At 49.0% G+C, this 18379-nt stretch overlaps 1 protein-coding gene across 3 annotated transcripts in view; it reads right to left on the bottom strand.

The window, feature by feature from the left end:
- The window catches only part of Slc28a1 (solute carrier family 28 member 1), a 57497-nt gene extending 42250 nt beyond the window's left edge, over positions 1-15247 (bottom strand). For all 3 annotated transcript variants that reach the window (XM_008828173.2, XM_029561145.1, XM_029561146.1), the window contains exons 1-8: positions 15161-15247; positions 14395-14506; positions 13252-13340; positions 12084-12175; positions 7778-7958; positions 4120-4261; positions 2921-3034; positions 877-954 (exon numbers count right to left, since the gene is read on the bottom strand). In XM_008828173.2, coding sequence (XP_008826395.1) covers positions 877-954; positions 2921-3034; positions 4120-4261; positions 7778-7958; positions 12084-12175; positions 13252-13340; positions 14395-14490 — 792 coding nt within the window. In that variant the 5' untranslated portion in view covers positions 14491-14506; positions 15161-15247. The remainder of the gene's footprint in view (positions 1-876; positions 955-2920; positions 3035-4119; positions 4262-7777; positions 7959-12083; positions 12176-13251; positions 13341-14394; positions 14507-15160) is intronic.
- Positions 15248-18379: the final 3132 nt, after the last annotated feature.

Raw genomic sequence — 18379 nt, 5'->3', positions numbered from 1 at the left:
GGAGCCCATTTCCACACGCAAATGAGGCATCCCCAAAGTACCTATCAGCTGAAGCTTTTACCACTACCCCCATGGTATAAAGTTCCCTGATTCCCCTCAATAATTGAAGGAGCTGGATCACTCTGGGACACTGAGGCTTGGAGCCACGCAGAGCCATTGAATAAAGAGCTGTAACATTGAGTCTGACTGAGCTGAGTCTTGTCTCACTGCCTACGATCCAGCCTTCCTGGGAAGAGCTGTCTTTCCCTCACCGACTCACGGATCTCAGCTGTAGCCACCCTCACACTCTCCCACGTGATCCAGCGGCCGGTGGAACTTGCATATTGAGGAAAGTGCATGGGTGAAATTAGGGCGGGACCCGGCTAGGCAAAGCCCCCAGCAGCAGAGAGCCACGGAAGACGCAGGGAAGCAGCGCAGGAGCAGATACCCGTGCACCCCACACCTGGTGCCCAGCGTGCCCCATAGAGGCGCTCCCTGACAGGAAACTGTCCTTTATGGGTTCAGAGTCCATGTAGCATGTAAGGGGCTAAGGCCTCAGCAGGAGCCTTCATCTCTCAGCCCCCCCCATTTTTTTATCCTCAGCCTTCTAGCAGTTCTGTGGTATGGGGGTTCGCATCTAAGGAAAAGAACGCATAAACAGTATCTTTCCCACATTTTACAAAGCATAGTGCAGATGTCATCAGGTCAGTATGTTGCTGGGTCCCTCCCAGGCCCTGAGCTGCTCCATTAGCATCCCAGGGACCAGCCTGTGCCCAAAGGAGCTCTCATGACCTGGGCTCACCTTCTCTCAGCCTGGCCCTGCCCAGCTAGCTCAGGCTCCCACAGCTGGACCTGGGCAGCAGCTTCCAACCCTTACTGGAGCAAGAGTCAACTGACCTGAAAGGCAAAGATATCCTTGACCAGAGCCTCCCCAAAGACAAAGCGGGAGCCGGCCTCTGTGTAGCTCAGGAAGACCTGGAGGAGAAACAACAAATACAGGGAGTGGGGATAAGAAGGGAAGAAGGAGCCAGGCATGATGAGTGGCTCATGCCTTTAATCCCAGCACTCGGAAGACAGAGGCAGAGGCAGGCAGATTCTCTGAGATAAAAAAAAAAAAAGAAGGGGAAACCATGGCCAGAGACACAGGCTAGGGTAGTGAGCAGGGGCCTGAACCTAGCCCAGGCACATGAAAGGCTCCAGGGCCATAGGCCCTCCTGCCTCAAGGTGGACCAGTACTGTGACAGTCTGTATATGTGCCTCCATCAACAGTAGGCATGAGTTAAATGACTTAAGGAAGTTAAAATGGTAAAGTTCATATTACGTATATTTGAGGATAACATGAACTACACAAGACACTGTCCAAACAAAGCAAAACAAAAGCAAAAGTGTAACTCAAAGAGCCAAGAGTGGTATCTCGTGCTTATAATCCCAGCACTTGGGAGGCTGAGGCAGGATTGCCATGACTTCAGGACCAGCCTGGTCTACACAGTGAGACTGTCTCAAAAAGGGGTGGGAGGGGGGCTTGAGAGATGGCTCAGCAGTTAAGAGTACTGAGTGCTCTTGCAGAGGACCCTGATTTGATTCCCAACACCCACATGGTGGTTAACAACCATTCATAACTTCAGTTCCAGGAGATCTGTCACCTTCTTCTGACCTCTGCCAGTATTGCACAACATGGGTACACTTACATACATGTAGGCAATATACTCATACATATACAATTTAAAAAATAATAATGTATAATTTTTTTAAAAAGCAGGGGTCTGGGAAACAGCTCACTCATTAAAATGCTTAATGCTTGCCTTGTAAGCATGAGGACCTGAGTTTCATCTCTAGATCACATTTTAAAAAGACAGGTACAATGGTGCATGCTTGCAATCTTTGTAATCCCAATGCTGGGGAGGTAGAGACAGGAGGATCCCTCAGGCTTGCTGGCCAGCCAGCCTAGCCTACTTATCAAGCTCTAGATGAGTGAGATACCTTGTGGATGGTACTTTAGGAGCAATACCCAAGATTGTCCTCTGACCTCTATACATACACGAGCACATGCACATGTACACACACAAACAGCTCCAGTGGCTGGAGTGATGGTTCGGAGGTTAAAAGTGCTAGCTGCTCTTCCAGAGGACCTGAGTTTGGTTCTAGTACCCATGTCAGACAGCTTACAACTGCCTTATAACTCCAGCTCCAGGAGGTCCAACATCATCATCTGACCTTTGTGGGTATTGGCACTCACATGCACATACCCACAGCACATGCATCTATATAATTTAAAGTAAAATATTTTTTGAAAACTCAAAAATAAAAACAAAAGCAAGTATAGCTTCAATAAACACGTCTAAAGAGACAGAGTAAATAGTTTTCAAAACTTTTGCTCCTGTTTGTTTTTCTAGCAATTTAAAGATTTTTTAAATTATTTTTAATTATGTGTATGTGTGTATATATGTGTGTGGGCATGTGCATGGGAGTGTATGTGACCTCAGAGGCCAGAAGATGATGTTGATCCCCTGGAGCTGGAGTTGGTGCTGGGAACAGCTTTGGTGCTCTGAAAGGGCAGTATGCTATGAGAATAGTACTTAACTACCGAGCCATCTCTCCAGCCCCCTTTTTAAAGCAATTTTAACTCCTGCATTCCAAATCACTGAAGATCACTGTAGGCTACATGCCCTGGTATCCTTCTGCCCTAAGGACCTCCCTGTCTAGGAATCTCTTCCATATCAGCCCTAGCCTCTAAAGGACAGCTTGGCCCCTTGGGCTGGTGGCCCCAGTTTGAGAGAAGTAGCAACCACCCTGCCAGGCCCTGGCCAGCAGCCTGTTAAGGGGCCCTAGTCTTCATCTGTCCTCCTGGTCTCAAACTTTCTCTATGACCTCCACATCTACCTTACCTCAAATCAAAGTGGCTTCTCCCTGATTCCCCAGCAGCCAGGCCCCCTATACTCACCTGGATTTGATCACCCAGCCACTGGAAAGCCACAAATCCTGGTTCTGTTCTGATGACAAAGAGACCAAGCACGAACTGTAGCCCGAGGCCCCAGGCCACAGCCCGCCATGACACCTACCAGGAGACAGAGAGGCCCCAGTGAGCTCAGCCCCTCAGGGGATCCACAACAACCAGGGTGGGAAAATGAGCTTTGGCCTGCCTGTGGGTAGCCAGGACCCAGGCCAGCCCTGGATCTGGTGCCAACAGTCTCATAGGATTCAGATTAGGCCAGGCTATTGGCGTCAGTGGGATAGGCGGTGGGCAGGGGCAGTGCAGGATTCTAACCAAGGATCTTTGTCAAAGTTGCCCAGTCTAGAGAAAGTCATGGCAATGGGTTATACAGCAGAAAAGAGCCTGGATCCCAGACCTGCTGCTCCTGCTCAGTGTAGAATGACTCCTTAACAGCTCCCATGCTCAGGAGAGCATCAGACACCCCTGCAGCCATGCTCTGAAGCATACAGGGGTCCTGGAGCACAGTTGTGAAGCTGTGGAGACATTGAGAGAGGAGCTCATTCACCCAGAGCAGCAGGGCCCCCTAGGGCTACACAGGCAGGCCATCCCAAGTGGGTGGAGGGACACTGTGTGCATCAGTAACCTGGAGGGACTGCTGGAAGGATTGCTGTGCTGGCCTCACCCTGGAGCTTCTGACTGAGCAGGTGTAGGATACAGCCTAAAATTTAGCATTTCTAATAAGTTCCAAGGAGCTACAGAAAATCCTTATTTTAAACTACTAATTTCAGAACATCCTTGGATTCTCCCACAGACCTTGGAGCTCAGATTCTCTATTTTCCGGGATGGAGGTGGGGGGTGGGGGATGGTTCCTGAAACTACAGACCCAAGGAACATGTCACCAAGGAAATAAATGCCCCCAGTGGCCTGTGATTTTGAAGAGATATCCTGCAGTTCTTTCCAGGAAGCTCCCTATCCCCTGGGGAATTCAAGGAGTTCTGCTAGGACAAATGACTTTCTACTTAGAGTCTCTAGTCCCAGGATGTCCCTCACCAGTCCACAGGGAGCTTGTCCCAGTGCACATTGGTCTTCCCCAACTATGAGCCTCGGGTGCTCTCTCAGAAGGAGCGTCCATCCCACCCCAGCCCCAACCTAGGAGAAAAAGGAGCATCCACTGGTTTCCAGTCTAAGTGACCAAGCTGAGCACTCACAGCGCGATGATGCTTTGAACCAGCGAAGAGGAGGGTGAGGAACACGCAGATCCCTGCAAAGGACACCAGCTGCTCAGGCCTCTGGGAGGTGTCCAGAGACAGCCACAAGATCAGGCCTAGGCCAGCAGCGAGGGCTAGACCTCTACAGAAGAGAGACAGAAAGCTTAGCATCTCTCTTGTCTGTCTCTCTCTGTCTCTGTTTATCTCTGCCTTTGTCTCTGTGTCTCCCTGTCTCCCTGTCTCTATCTCTCTCTGTCTCTCTCTGTCTCTCTCTCTTTCACCCGCACACACACACACACACACACACACACACACACACACACACACACACATACACAGTAGCACATAGGGCCCCAAAGAAAAGTGAAGAGATCCTTCCTCCAGCTCTACACAGTGCCCTGCCTGTGGGTTACAGGTTTTGTGCTCTTCTAGGAACAGACTCTCTCTTCCTGGCTTTTGATGATTCCAGACCTGATTCTCTCCATCTTTTTTAGTGGATTTTTAGGAGTTTCCTCAGAGACATTCACTAATAACTCATCTGGATGTGCTGGAAGAACCCTGTAGCTCTCTAGAGTTTTCTTTCTGGGTAGGGGTCTCATTTCTTTTAAATTTTTTAAAATTATTTTTATTGTTTTATGTGTATGTGTGTATTGCCTGAATGTAGGTAAGTGCATCCATGTCGTGCAATGCCCGTGTAGGTCAGAAGAAGCTGTCGAATCCCCTGGGACTGGAGTTAGGGACAGTTGTTGGCTGCCATGGGGGTGCTGGGATTCGAACCTGGGTCTTCTGCAAGAACAACCAGTGTTCTTAACCGCTGAGCCATCTCTCCAGCCCATGGGGGTCTCATTTATGGCATAACATGCCACCACTCCAGTGTGCACAAATGATAAGCCTTCGCAGAGTCCAAGCTGTCCATGTGGTCCTGCTTCTGTAGACAGGCAGGATGCAAGCCCTATGGGGCCTGTTTTCTTCTACCAGAGTGCAAATGATGCTGCGAACAGGCTTGAGGGGTGGGAGCAGAGGTCTAAGGCAGAAACAAGACCATCCTGGAGACTCCAGAACAGTGGAGCTATGGGTGGCATGCAACATTTTGAGAAAGTCACAGGCATCTGTGTACAGTTCTAACCCATGGAGCTGCTCTACTTTGTAGACTAAGCCCAGCAAAGTCACAGAGGCCAGGTTATCCAACCAGCCCACGGTACCCACAAGGCAGTGCATGGAGTGAAAAATAATTCTGGAGTCTGAAGATTTAAGGTATTGGGCTGGTGGATGGTTCGGCAGGTAAAAACACTTGTCATACCAACCTGACAACCTAAGTTCAATCCTTAAAACCCATGGTGGAAGGAGAGAACTGATTCCCAAAAGTTGTCTTCTGACCTCCACATGTGTACCCACCCAATCACACACCTGCACCCACCCATCCATATATTGTATATTCATACCCACAAAAATAACAAATAAAATAATTTTTTTTAAAGATCTAGAGTCTTGGCCGGGCTTGGTGGCACATGCCTTTAATCCCAGCACTCAGGAGGTAGAGGCAGGCAGATCTCTGTGAGTTCAAGGCCAACCTGGTCTACATAGTAGTGAGTTTCAGGACAGCTGTGGCTACAGGGAGACCCTGTCTCAAAAAGGCAAAAAAAAAAAAAAGATTTAGAGTCTTGCCTTCTTGGATTTCAGACCTGCTTGGTTCCTGTTACACCCTTCTTCCATCTCTCACCCTTTTGGACTATTCGTCCAGTCTACCTGGTGTATTTTAAAAGTAGACACTGGTCTTGATGTATAAGCTGTCAGCTGAGTCTCAGATGAGACGTGAGTATCAAATGAGACTTTGGACTCTGGACTCTTGAGTTGATGTTAGACCAAGTTAAGACTCTGGGGACAATTGGGAAGAGACGGCTATACTGTGTAAGTGAGAAGTGCAAGAGTTTGAGGTGGGCCAGGTAACAATGCTATGGTTTAGATGTGCTTTTTCCCATTAAAACTCGTGTTTGTTTTGTTTTGAGACAGAGTCTCATGTAGTCCAGACTGATCTGGAATTCCTGATCTTCCTGCCTCTACCTCCTAAGTACTGGGATTATGGTGTGCACCCCCATGTCTGGCTTCTCATGTTGAAATTTAACTGTCACTGTGACAGTATTGGGAGGAAGGGGCTTAGTCTTTCTTAGGTAATTAGGTCCTTTCTTGAAGAAATGGGTTAATCCTGGTGGACATGAGGGAATTCTCACTCCAAAGGTCTGGGCTAGTTACTGTGGGTAGCAGGGCCTCTCCTATTTCCTTTCTTCCATAGACTTCTGCTTGTCCTGCTTTCTGCCATGAGTTGAAGCAGCATGAGGCCCTTACGAAGCAGAGCAGATGTCAACACCAGACTCTTCCAGACTCCAGATGTGAGCCATTCTATTCAAACCTCTATTCTTTATAAATTTCCAAGTCTCTGGTATTCAGTTATAGCAACAGAAAATAGTCCAAGACGGTTCTGATGCTCTTTTCCCTAGGCCTCCCTCTCCTCTCTATGGTGTCTCCATAGTTTCCAGACCTTTTTTAAAAACAGATTTATTTTATTTTTAATTACATGTACATGTATGTGTCTGGGTATGTGTGTATAAGTGCAGGTGCCTGAAGAGGCCAGAGGTGCCAGGTCCCCTAAAGCTGGATTATAGGTGGTTATAAGCCATGAAGCATGGGTTCTAGGAACTGAACTAGGGTCCTCTGTAGAACAGTGAGTGTTCCTAACCACTGAGCCATCTCTTCAGCCCCAGAACTTTATTTTATTTTTTTAATTTTATGTGTATGCCTGTATGTATGTAAGTGCACCCGAGTTGTGCAATACTTACAAAGATCAGAAGAGGTCATTGGATCCCCACAACTGGAGTTACAGACAGTTGTTAGCTGCTATGTGGGTGTTAAGAACCCAGGTCCTCTGCAAGTGCAACCAGTGCTCTTAACCACTGAGCCATCTCTCCAGCACCTCCAGAACTTTTAAAATAATTTAAAATTTTAAAATTTATTATTGTTGCCCAGTGTGGTGGCACAGGCCTTTAATCCCAGAACTTGGAAGGCAGAGGCAGGTGGATCTTTGTGAGTTCAAGGCCAGCCTGGTCTACATAGTGAGTTCCAGGACAGCTCGAGCTACAGGGAGACCCTGTCTCAAAAAGATAAAAAAAAAAAAATTATTATTGTTGTATGTGTGTAATAGGGGGCGCATGTGGAGGTCTGAGGACAACTTTGGGGAGTCAGTTCACTCAGTCCACCATGGATAAGTTCCAAGGATAGAACCCCAAACTATTGCTAATGACTAGTTACATCAGAATCCCCTGGGAACTAATTTAAAATGTTAGCTCTTGGCCCCAATCCAGTTTGTTGAACTCGGCTCCAGGGCTATTTCCTAGCAGCTATGATCTTCACAAATGGATGACAGGCTAGCCCCAGGCAATCATCTAACAAGAGGTCCTGAAAAGTCCCCCAGTGCTTGGGTGGGCTAGGCTTCGGAGTTCAGGAAACTCTTAAAATTCAGTTACCTATTACCACAATTGGAAAACCTGGCAGAGTACCAGAGAGATGGCTGCTGCCTTTGAAGCCACCCCACCCCCACGTACAACAGGACAAGCAGGGTGGGGCCCATTCCCCCAGGCCCACCAGAGGCTGTGGGTTCACTCACCTTTTCAGCCAGAGGCTCAGGCGAGAATGGCCTTGAAGCTTTGCACATCTCAGCTTGGGCCCCAGAAGCCTCTTGAGCAGACTGTAGGCCAGAAAGACTAGAACCACACAGGTGATGACCAACAGTGCCAGGGCCCTCTGGAAGTCCAGGAGGCAGGCGATGAGCAGAAAGGCGATGTATGCTACAGGATGGGGAGATGCTGCTCCAGGCCTGCAATTCACCCACTTGGCTCTGCCTCCCTCCACCCAGAGCAGAGGGCACAAAAGTCACTCAGTTTCTTCCAGCCTCAATATCCTCATCCAGAAATAAAAATACTCAACCCTACTATGCCAAAATGTTATTAGGGGGCTGAGGGTGTGGCTTGGTAGAAAAGAGAACCTTACTTTGTCTTGTGGGCTTAAACTCTCTACAGAACCCCTGCCATGTTGCCTGTCCATGGTGTTCAAAACTACTAATAAATCTCTTACCCAAAAGGACTATCATCTCAAACCTGAGACCTTATACAGGTGTCTAGCTCCATTGCTCTACACATTATTTTTGAGACAAGGTCTTTCACTGGACCTGACGCTCACTGTTTTGGCTATACTAGCAAGCCCAGAGGACCCTTGTCTCTACCACCTCCTGCACTGCCATGCCTGGCTGGCTTTTTTACATAAGTGCTGGGAACCTGTACTTGTCTGTCAAGCACTTTATCAACAGAACCATCTACCCAGATGAAAATGTGGAGTGAAGAAAAAGGAGTCTTGCCCCACCTGCCATCAGACTAGTTAGAGGAGGGCACAGCAAGGCTACTAGGGGACCCAGAGAGAGGCCGGAGTCGCACAAGCTGGTCAAAGCCCAGGGTGTTTGTGGTATGACAAGAGGAAGAGCCCTGGGCCTTGCTTCCTGGGTGGAGTCCTGATGGGGCACTAGGCCATCAGAGGAATGCTGTGTAAGCAGTGCTTCTGAGCTCCACACGCTCCCATCAAGCACAGGAGCTTGAGGCAGGTGCATAGTAGAGGGAAAAGGGTACTCTGCCCTTTCCAGGGTTACCCATCCTGATGGAGAAGCTAGAACAGTTATGGAAGTAGACAGGTCAGTAGACACCTGAGGACTGGTAGTGGTTAAGACCTGCTGAGGAAAGGGGTCTGAAAGGAGAGTACAGATTGAGAGAAATCAAGCTCCTATCACTCAGGGAGATAACATTAAAGTACAAAATGAGTCAAGTGGTAGAAATAAAGTTCCCAATCTCTCACAAGGAAGCTCTCACAGAGCTGAATTCTCTCTCTCTGTCTCTCTGTCTCTGTCTCTCTGTCTCTCTCTCTCTCACCTTTGTAACTACAGGCCTACCTTTCTCTCTATCAACCAGAGCCCAAGATAACTTTGAATTATAACTCTTTTTTGTTGGTGGTTCATTTTTGTTGTTGTTGTTGTTTTGGTTTTTTGTCTTTTTGGGACAGGATCTCCCTGTAGCCCCAACCGGCCTGGAACTCCCTATGTAGATCAGGCTGGACTCAAACTCACAGAGCTCTGCCTGCCTCAGCCTCCGGAGTGCTGGAACTAAAGGCATGTGCCACCACACCGGGCTGTTGGTGGTTGATTTTAAGACAAGCTCTTAAGTACATAAGCCCAGGCCTAAAATTCACTATGTAGCTAAGGATGACCTTGAATTTCTGATCCTCCTACCTCCACCTCCCAAGTACTAGAAACTATAGGGGTGTGTCACTGTGTATTACCTAGTGCATTAAAGAGATATCGACTTTTTCCTGCTTGTAATCCTGCCTACAGGGGCAAAACGTCCTAGCTACAGCCACGTAGTCTGTGAGTTGCCCACTTCCCTGAATTCTTCAGGGAAGCATAATTTCCCTTTTTCTTCTCCATGCCTTTCTTACTAAACATGCTTTCTTTAAGGCTTTGGGCTCCCACTAGCATCTTGCATTTTTTTACTTTCTCTAAAACTTCCTTCCAGCCATGTGGCTGCCAGTCAGCCACGGATCTGACCTCCTCTGCAGGCTCTAAACCTGCATGGTCTCATGTCTTTCTTTCTCTCTTTCTTTCTTTCTTTCAGTGGTCCCAAACTCCACTCCGTAACACCACCACTCTTAACTCCTAGTTTTATGCGGCCCTGGGGATCGAACACAGGGTTTCATGTATCCTAGACAAGCACTCTATCAACTGAGCTACAGCCCCAAGCCTCTTTTTTGAGACAGGTCTCACATAGCCTAGGTTGGCCTCAAATTCACTATGTAGTGGAAGCTAACCTTGAACTTCTGATCCTCCTGCCTCTACCTCCTGAGATCTAAGATTATATATGTGGGTTTGTTTTTCTGTTGTTGTTTTGTTTTGTTTTGGTCTTTTTTAGACAGGATCTCCCTGTAGCCCCAGCTGGCCTGGAACTCGTTATGTAGACCAGGCTGGCCTCGAACTCAGACATCTGCTTGTCTGTGCCTCCTCAGTGCTGGGATTAAAGACGTGCACCACCACGCCCAGCTGAGTTCTGAGATTATAAACATGCACTATCGTGCCCAGTTTCTTCTCCTTCTTCCTAAAAAGTCCCCTCTGCTCATTAACATGTTCAAGGCATTTCCCATTGCAAACATGTTCTAGCGTGTGCCTACCCTCAACCTTCTGTCACATCCTAACTCCTAACATTCCCTCCCTGTTCTCATTTTTTTTAAAACTGTCATCAGGGAGTGGTGGCTCATGTCTGTAATCCCAGCATTTAGGAGGTTGAGGCAAAGGATCGCCATGAGTTTGATGTTAACCTGAGTGAGTTCTTAGCCTAAACTATAGACTGAGACCCAAAGAGTTGTCTACACTTGCTACCTGTACTGCCTGACTTCCCTTCCTCTCCATTTTGTGTGTGTGTGTGTGTGTGTGTGTGTGTGTATGTGTGTGTATGTGTGTGCCTCTACCCTAAAGTCACCTTGATATATCTGCCCTTAAATCAATGGACACTGCTCAGCCCTCATCCCACTGGCCCTCTTTAAAAATACTGTTCATCTGCTCTTTGAAGCTCTTGCCCCTGGCTTTTGCCAGCTCTTTGTATGTGACTGGTCCCCAGCCTTCTATTCCTGACCTACTTCACAGTTCATACCGAAAGTGTCCCCCAGAAACATCTTGTCCTCCTGCCATGGCCTGGAAGTTATACCTCTAACAAATGGTCCTGCTTTCCTCCACCTGTGTTCTAGGTAAGGGACCTTCATTCCACACAAGCAGGAATAGGAAGTAGCCTTGACCTAAGGCTTCCTCCACCCTGCACACTCAGTCACTTTGCAAGTTCAGCAGGCACTGATGGCCCCTCAATTCTCAGATTCTCAGACCGATCCTTCTGACCCAGCTGTGTCTTTCACTTCATCCTCACACACATGGAGCCCTCACTGTCTCCTTCATCTTTCCTGTGACCTCTTCCTGCTGCTGTGCACATTATAAAGCTAGCCTGGGCACTTCCTCGTTTAAATCCTTCAGTGCCCATCTCTGGACTTCAGGGTCAAATCCAAGTTCCCAAATACCCCCCACCTTCCCCATTCCTTATTTACTGGGTCCTTTGCAGCCCTCCAGCCTCAGGCCCGCACTCCTTGTCTGGAACTTTACCCTTCCCACCACACAAGACTATCAGAGCCCACACCTTTTTCACCTTTGCTCCCTGACTTCTGTGCTTGAAGGGACTTTCTTATTCCTTGCCCCTCCACTCTACCTGGCTGGCCCTGCTCTGCCCATGGGCCCTGAAGTTCACCTCCTCCTGGAAGTCCTCTCTGACTGACCACTCCTGCTTGGAGCTCCCATGTGGCTCCCTCTTTTATATAGGCATACCTGCTCTCTCTTGCTGTCCAGGGTGGGACTTGGAAATCAGATCTAGTTTGGCTTGACTGAGCCAGCTCCTATTCTGAGCTGGCTGAGTCAATGATGTCTTTTTCAAACAGTATCTCTCTGTAGCACCAGCTGGCATGGTACTCCCTATGTAGACCAGGCTAGCCTGAACTCACAGAAATCTGCTTCTGCCTCCCAAGTGCTGGGATTAAAAGCGTGTGCCACCACACACAGCTCAACAGACTTTTTTTTTTTTTTTTTTGGTCTTTTTGAGACAGGGTCTCTCTGTAGCCCCAGCTGTCCTGGAACTCACTATGTAGACCAGGCTGGCCTTGAACTCACAGCGCTCCACCTGCTTCTGCCTCCCGAGTACTGGGATTTAAGGCATGCGCCACCATGCCTGGCTCAACAGGCATTTTTTTGACTAACTGTATAAGTGAATGAACCTGCCCTGTGATATGGAGACTGTGGAGCAGTGACTGTCTCCTGAGTCGGGCAGGATGAGTCCCCAGCTCACCAATACAGAGAAGGCTTTTGCAGATCCACTGAAACAGCTGCTTGTGCTCCCTGCAGAAGCTTCTTGCTTGCACAGCTGGCTGCAGGCTCCTCCTGGGGGAGAGGACTGGCAAGGTTTATGAGTAGCCCCCATCTTCCACCCCAGAGGGGATCCCCAAAACCTCTAGGTTGAGCCACCTAGTGCAGTGATGACAGGCTTTGCTACCCAACAGGCAGCACATCCCAGAGCACACTAAACCATGGTTCCACATACTTTGAGCCTTGGGGCCACTCCATAGGGCCACCTCTGCTCCAGGGTGCATGAGGAATCAAACCCATAAGGAAGAGGCTTTTGGGCATCCAGAAAGGCACGGTCATGGTTGCCCAACCCTTATTTGGCTTCCACCTGTCCACTGAAGAAGGTGGAGAGGCTCTCAACTCTACTCCCCTAGGATGCGGACATTTATTATCTGATCCTTCAGTGCCTATTCCAGAGACAAGTAAGAGTAAGCGGCTGGCCCACTCCCACTGCCTTGGGTGCTCAGTATGGGCACCAGTCCTTGTTGGTCACTTGGTCACTTGCCTGTCCCTAGAGAAAGGGCTGCCACCTAAATCTCCTCTGGGGCCCCACAGGCCAAGGAGTTAGTACATACACACTCATTTCTCATAAAATTCAATGCTCGGCTGCTGTTTCAAGGCCCTCCCACCCAGGGGAAACAAGGCATCTTCCCTAGTCTACCTCCCCCCACCTGTGCCTAGATGATCCCCTACTTACTGCCATGCCCTGTCCTTCCTGTTCTGCTCAGCATGGTATTCCACCACCCAGGACCCAAGTTCTAGACTCATACCAGACTCTCTGAGCTGGTCATATGCCCTCTGTGTAAAGTGGGAAGTCTGGCCCAGTCCAGGAGTCTTACCCACTGAGCTTTGGGGTTCCCCAAAGCGGCTCAGCAACTGAACAGGGTGGACTAGGTTTCAGGGAGGCCTAGGGTATCTGCTAGGATTTAATACTGCCTGTTTACAAGCAGGCAGGCAGACACCTGTGCCTTGCTCACCCCTGTGCAGAGGCCAGCACAGCTTACTTGTCCCTTCACTTCTGTCGGACAAGTCTCCCAGGGCCACCCACGTCAATGAGGCCAGCCTTCCATCCTATTCTCCAGGCTACATGTTCCCTCCCAAAGATCACCTACCATCTGGAGAAGGGCTTGGGCTCTGCTTTGTTCCAGCTGTGTCCACCTTCTTCGTGTCTAGAATCCATGCCAGGGAGCCGGCCTTCCTCCTAAAGCCAACAGAAAGCCATCAGGGCCAGCCTTCCCCCCAAGAGACAGCTGTGGCTGAAGACGGCCTGGAAATGGGCAAGACCCTGGCTGCCCCATGCACCCACAAGCACCTTCTGAGTGGACGGAGGTAGACTAGACTTTTGCACAGGAAATAGAAGGCTACTTAGTTAAATTCTACAAAGTATGCATTGAGCACTTATTGTACACAAACACAATCTGCTCTCAGAGAATTTGTGGTCTACAAGGGGAAGAATACTTGTGATTTCACTGTGACTACTGGAAGACCAGAAGGAAATCCCTAAGAAAGTTCCTAGGCAGGGCCACCTTAGGCTTCAGAGCATCACTTGCCCCACTGACCCTGTAATTATTCTGTCCCTGCAATTATTTAGGAAGCAGGGTACATCATCATCATCATCATCATCATCATCATCATCATTTTGTGACAGAGTTGTCTCCCTGTAGCCACAGATGGCCTGTAACTCATAATGTAGACCAGGCTGGCCTGGATCTCACAGAGCTCCACCTGCCTCTGCATCCCAAGTGTTGGGATTAAAGTTCTGAGTCCATCAACAGGTTAGCCTACATTCTTGTGGATGACATTGTGAAGGTGCCCCCTGGTGTGCTCAGAGCAGGGAATGGAAGGGAGCCTTGTCAGAGGAGGTTGAGCGGGCAGAGGGTCTTGTATTGGGCTCCACAGCTGGGACTGTGAGCCTCAAGTTTGCCTTTGTGGAGTTAGGAGCTCTTTGAAAGCTGGGCCTTCATCAGGGACATGGTGCTATCCTGTGCTGCTGTTCTCATCTTATAGACCAGATACAATTCCCTCCCACAACCTTCACTGACCCTTCAGATGAGCAAAGGCAAAGCAGCACAAATGGGTGCTCAGGATGTGTTTAAGGGGTGAAATGAAGAAGGCTACTTCATTCTGGGGAGGCACTGTGCAAGCAGAGGTGAGGACAGGCTGGAGTGAAGGAAGAAGGCACAAAAAAGTCCCTCCCCACCCCAGTCTGCCGTCCAGTTGAGGAGCCCCGGATGCAATAGGGGAAGGGGACAGACCAGGCTTTCCAGGAACTCAGCCCCCAGGTTCTCTAGGCCATGGGCCACGGTTGGGAGAGAGATGGACTCTCTTTGCTTTGCTGTATCATCCGCCATGTGCCAGGCCTTCCAACTGAAAGACAAAAAAGTTAGTGAGGGCCCGGATAGGAAAGGAAGGCCAGGTAAGAGGAGGGCAGTAGGAGATGGGGGGAAGGATGGATACCCCTTCCTGCCCTCACTTGTGATCCTGTGAGAAGCAAGTCTTTGCAAGCTCCAGGTATTTCAAGCAGGAACAGAATTATCCCCACTTTTTCAGGAAGGAAAGGAAGGAATTATTTGTGCATTTGATGTGGGCACTTTTCTGAAAAGAGGCCCTAGCCTTGGTCAATCTCCAGCACTGCCAGTGGGTGAAGTGTTCATGTCATCCATCTTCAACAATCATCCCAGTCCCTGGATCCAACCATACCTGCAGCTACCCCAACCCCTGGACTTTTCCATTCAAAAGACAATATACTTTCTTTTGTGGTAAAGCTGTTTACAGGCTTTAGTTCTTCTGTAAATAAGAACCCTTAGACCCCCTTCTTCTCTTTCCAGTTCCCTCTCTTTTCCTTGCCTTAGGGAGCACCCTACTCTATCTAAACACCAGCCTGGTTAAGGGGATAGCCCCAGACACACATCCACACAAGCAGGGGTGCACGTGGAGCATGCTGCAGAGCCCAGGAATGCCTGCTACACACAAGTAGGCACACAGCTGCACAGAGGAGGGAGAGGATCCCGTGCTACTCACATATTTGTGGTGAATAGGTAGCGTCAGGAAGGACAGAAGCACAGGTTTCTGTGGGGACAGCCGGGACCAACCAGCTTGGGCTTTGGCCTCCTCACTTCAGCAGAAATTCCTGGGCAGAGTCCAGAGCTAAAGTAGGTTGGGCCTCCCCAGAGCTCAGGGCCACAGTGGGGGTGGGGACCCCAGCCCTGTTTCAGGGAAAAGGGGTTGGGGAAGCAGGCCCACTCAAGGCTGGTCCTTTATGGTCTTACTGTCTGCTGCCTTCCCACCCTCAGCCCACCTCTACACTCCCTGTCCCCTCCTTGCTTCAGACCACCACTTCCAAGCAGCCACCTTGATTGTCCTCGCCCTCCCTTTCCTCCCCTTTCCATCAGTCATCCCAGCAGTTTATCTTCATGCTGCATCTTAGCTTCCCTTTCTCACTGGGTCAGTAGTCCATTCTCCTAAGCTGGAAGGTAAGAAAAACAGTACAACTGACACAAATAGGAAGTGTTTCAGTCTGACAGTCAGGAAAACCAACTAAAATCACACCATTGTCCCTCTTTTATCTTTGTCTCTTCCTTCCTTTCTTTTTCACTAAACACATAAGCAATACCTGCACAGTCGAGGACAATGCTCTTGTTCTTCAATTCCTTCTCAAACTGAACATTAAACTTACTTGAAGGGATTGGCAACATCTCTTTAATAATTAATGATGCACACAATCCTTTGAGGCACAAAAATATTTCCTTCACAGAGAGGTATGTACTGGTTGTTTTGGAAACTGAGAAAAGAAGAAGGTGGAGGTAATGCTCTTGGTAAGCATTCCTTTCTCCTGGTCTTTTTTTGGCGGGGGGCGTCTCTTCTAGCACAGGCTGGCTTCAAACCCCTATGCTGCTGAGGCTGGCCTTGAATACTGGATTTTCTTGCTTCCCATCCCAGGTGCTAGGATTTCAGATGTGCACCTCCATGCCTGGCCATTAGTTATCCTAATTAGCAAATCACTGCTCATGCAGAGTGAAAGGTACAATGTTACAGAAATATGCAGAACACAGGAAATTAAAGCCCTGCCCCCAGCTTCTCTTGCTCCCCGCCCCTCTCTCTCCTTCCCTTCCCTGTCCCCTCATTTCTCCTAGTGCCCAGAGATAGGCCAGAGGTGCACAGAATCTAGCAGCAAGCACGATGTTTCACAACCTGCCTTACACTGCAGCTTTGAGACCTTGGCCTCCTTAACAATGATCTAATACACTATGTGTCACCGGATGAACCTTGAGCTTGGAGCCCAAAGAGCCAGATTCACTCTGGACTCTCTAAGTTAACTTGCTCCCTCATCTGTGAACTGGTGAGGGTGGGAACTACCCATGAGGAATAAAGTGACAGGCTGGCAGGTGTCAATGCTGCCCCAGGCCCATCCTGGGCCATGTTGGCACACTGCTCCCCTCCTATCGGCCAGGAATCCCCTTGTCCTTCCCCTGCTCCTCCCCTCACAGCTGGACTAGCCAGCAGGAATCATACCCAAGGAGCCAAACCTCTCTCAGGCACAGAGGCTGGGCAGCTGGGAGACTGAAAGGTTGGGATGCAGACACCAGGGAAGATGGAACTGGAGGATAGTGGGTGTTCTGCTCCTGCCCCTTGGGGGCCTCACTGGCACTTGGGCTGCCACCTGTGTCCTGAGTGGATTGTTCTCTGAGGTCCCACTGGCCAGCCAGGCCAGCTGAGGAAGACACACAAGTAAGTGGACAAAATGCAGGGTCCCAACAGAGTATGAGGAAGACCATAGGAATACTTATGTAATCTCCCAGCCATTGAAACAGCTATGAAGAAACTGCTGCCCTTCTCCCATCCCTTTACCACTCCTCAGAGGCAGTCACCTAGCTGGCTCTGGGTTTAGTTCTTTTGGAGGCCTCCTCCCATTTCAAGGAAGTTCTTGCCTGAAGAGTTGACAAGCAGTCCCTCTTCTCATCAGGAAGTTGGGCATTAATGGTCACTGTCCATCACTGAGTGAAAGAATGAGTCTGGAGCTCATGGACCTCAGTGACACGGAAGGGCTGGTTAGAGGAAGAACACCCAGTTCCAAGCCTGAGAGGGTTCAAGGCCATCAGACATAGGGAACTTGACTAACAGTTCAGAGACCACTGTTTACAAATAGTTAAATGGCTGGAGCTGTTAGAGTAGCCAAAAATCCCCATAAATATAGCTGGTCCAGACTATAAAATCCCAAGTCTATCTGTTAGAGGATCCACTTTTCCAGTCTCACTGGTCAATTACCTGGTGATAGAACCACTCCTAGGAAGGTAGGTTCACCTTAAGTTATGCTAAATAGATGGGCGGAATACCTGGTGCATAAACAAGGTAGCGAATTTTTCCTGCCTGGAACTGGCGCAGATCTCCACAGAACTTCTGGACCAGCCACAGTCATGTAGGTCTCTGTAAGTCTGTCTGCTTTTCTGAGAATTCAGGAAAGCATAATTTCTTCTTTCCTTCTTCATGCACTTCTTACTAAACATGCTTTCTTTAAGGCTTTGGGGTGCCCCGAGCATCTTGTATTTCTTCACTTTTTCTCTAAAGCTTCCTTCTCCCAACCATGTGGCTGCCAATCAGCCAGGAGTCTGACCTCCCACGCAGGCTCTAAACCTACATGGCTCCATGGCTTTCTTTCCTTCTTCCCACCATTCACCTCCTCAAAGAAGCTGACAAGATTACCAGCTCACCTGCCCTGAGGACTTTTCTTTAAGATTCTAATAAAATTGTAAAAGCTTCCTTTTGGGTCCATTCTTAAATTCTTTTATGAATGACACTAGGGGACCCTTTTTCTCCCCATTTCAGAGCTTTATAAAGGCTGCCCCATTGTTCTGGTTACTTTCTGACTTGTTGGTCTTCTCCCCTCTACCTCAGTCTCACATAGCGAGGGACAAAGATTGTTTCCTTTCCAGTCTGAGCCAAAATAAGATGTTCTGTGACTGTCATTAATGTCAGTCATCCTGGGAGATTCCAGGATTAGGCCCCTCACCACTGAGCCTCCATTGTGGCATTCCCTGTTGATTCCCACCAGTCCTCCACCCCCAGAGCAGAGCTGACTGCTTACCCAGGGACAAGAGCTGGAGTTTTTGGCAGAACTCTTTGCTAGTCACTACACTTCAGAGACAAAAGAAACAGCTGGATCCTGACATGGAGGAGAAAAGTATTGTGTGAGGGAGCCCTGGGAGTCCTGGAATTCCAGAAGATGGTAACAACAGTTGGCTT

This window comes from Nannospalax galili, unplaced genomic scaffold (assembly GCF_000622305.1).
Source record: "Nannospalax galili isolate Female #2095 unplaced genomic scaffold, S.galili_v1.0 scaffold1533, whole genome shotgun sequence".
Taxonomy (NCBI): Eukaryota; Metazoa; Chordata; class Mammalia; order Rodentia; family Spalacidae; genus Nannospalax; species Nannospalax galili.
The sequence above is the reverse complement of the archived record's forward strand: the minus strand, read 5'-3'. Positions and strand labels throughout refer to the sequence as shown.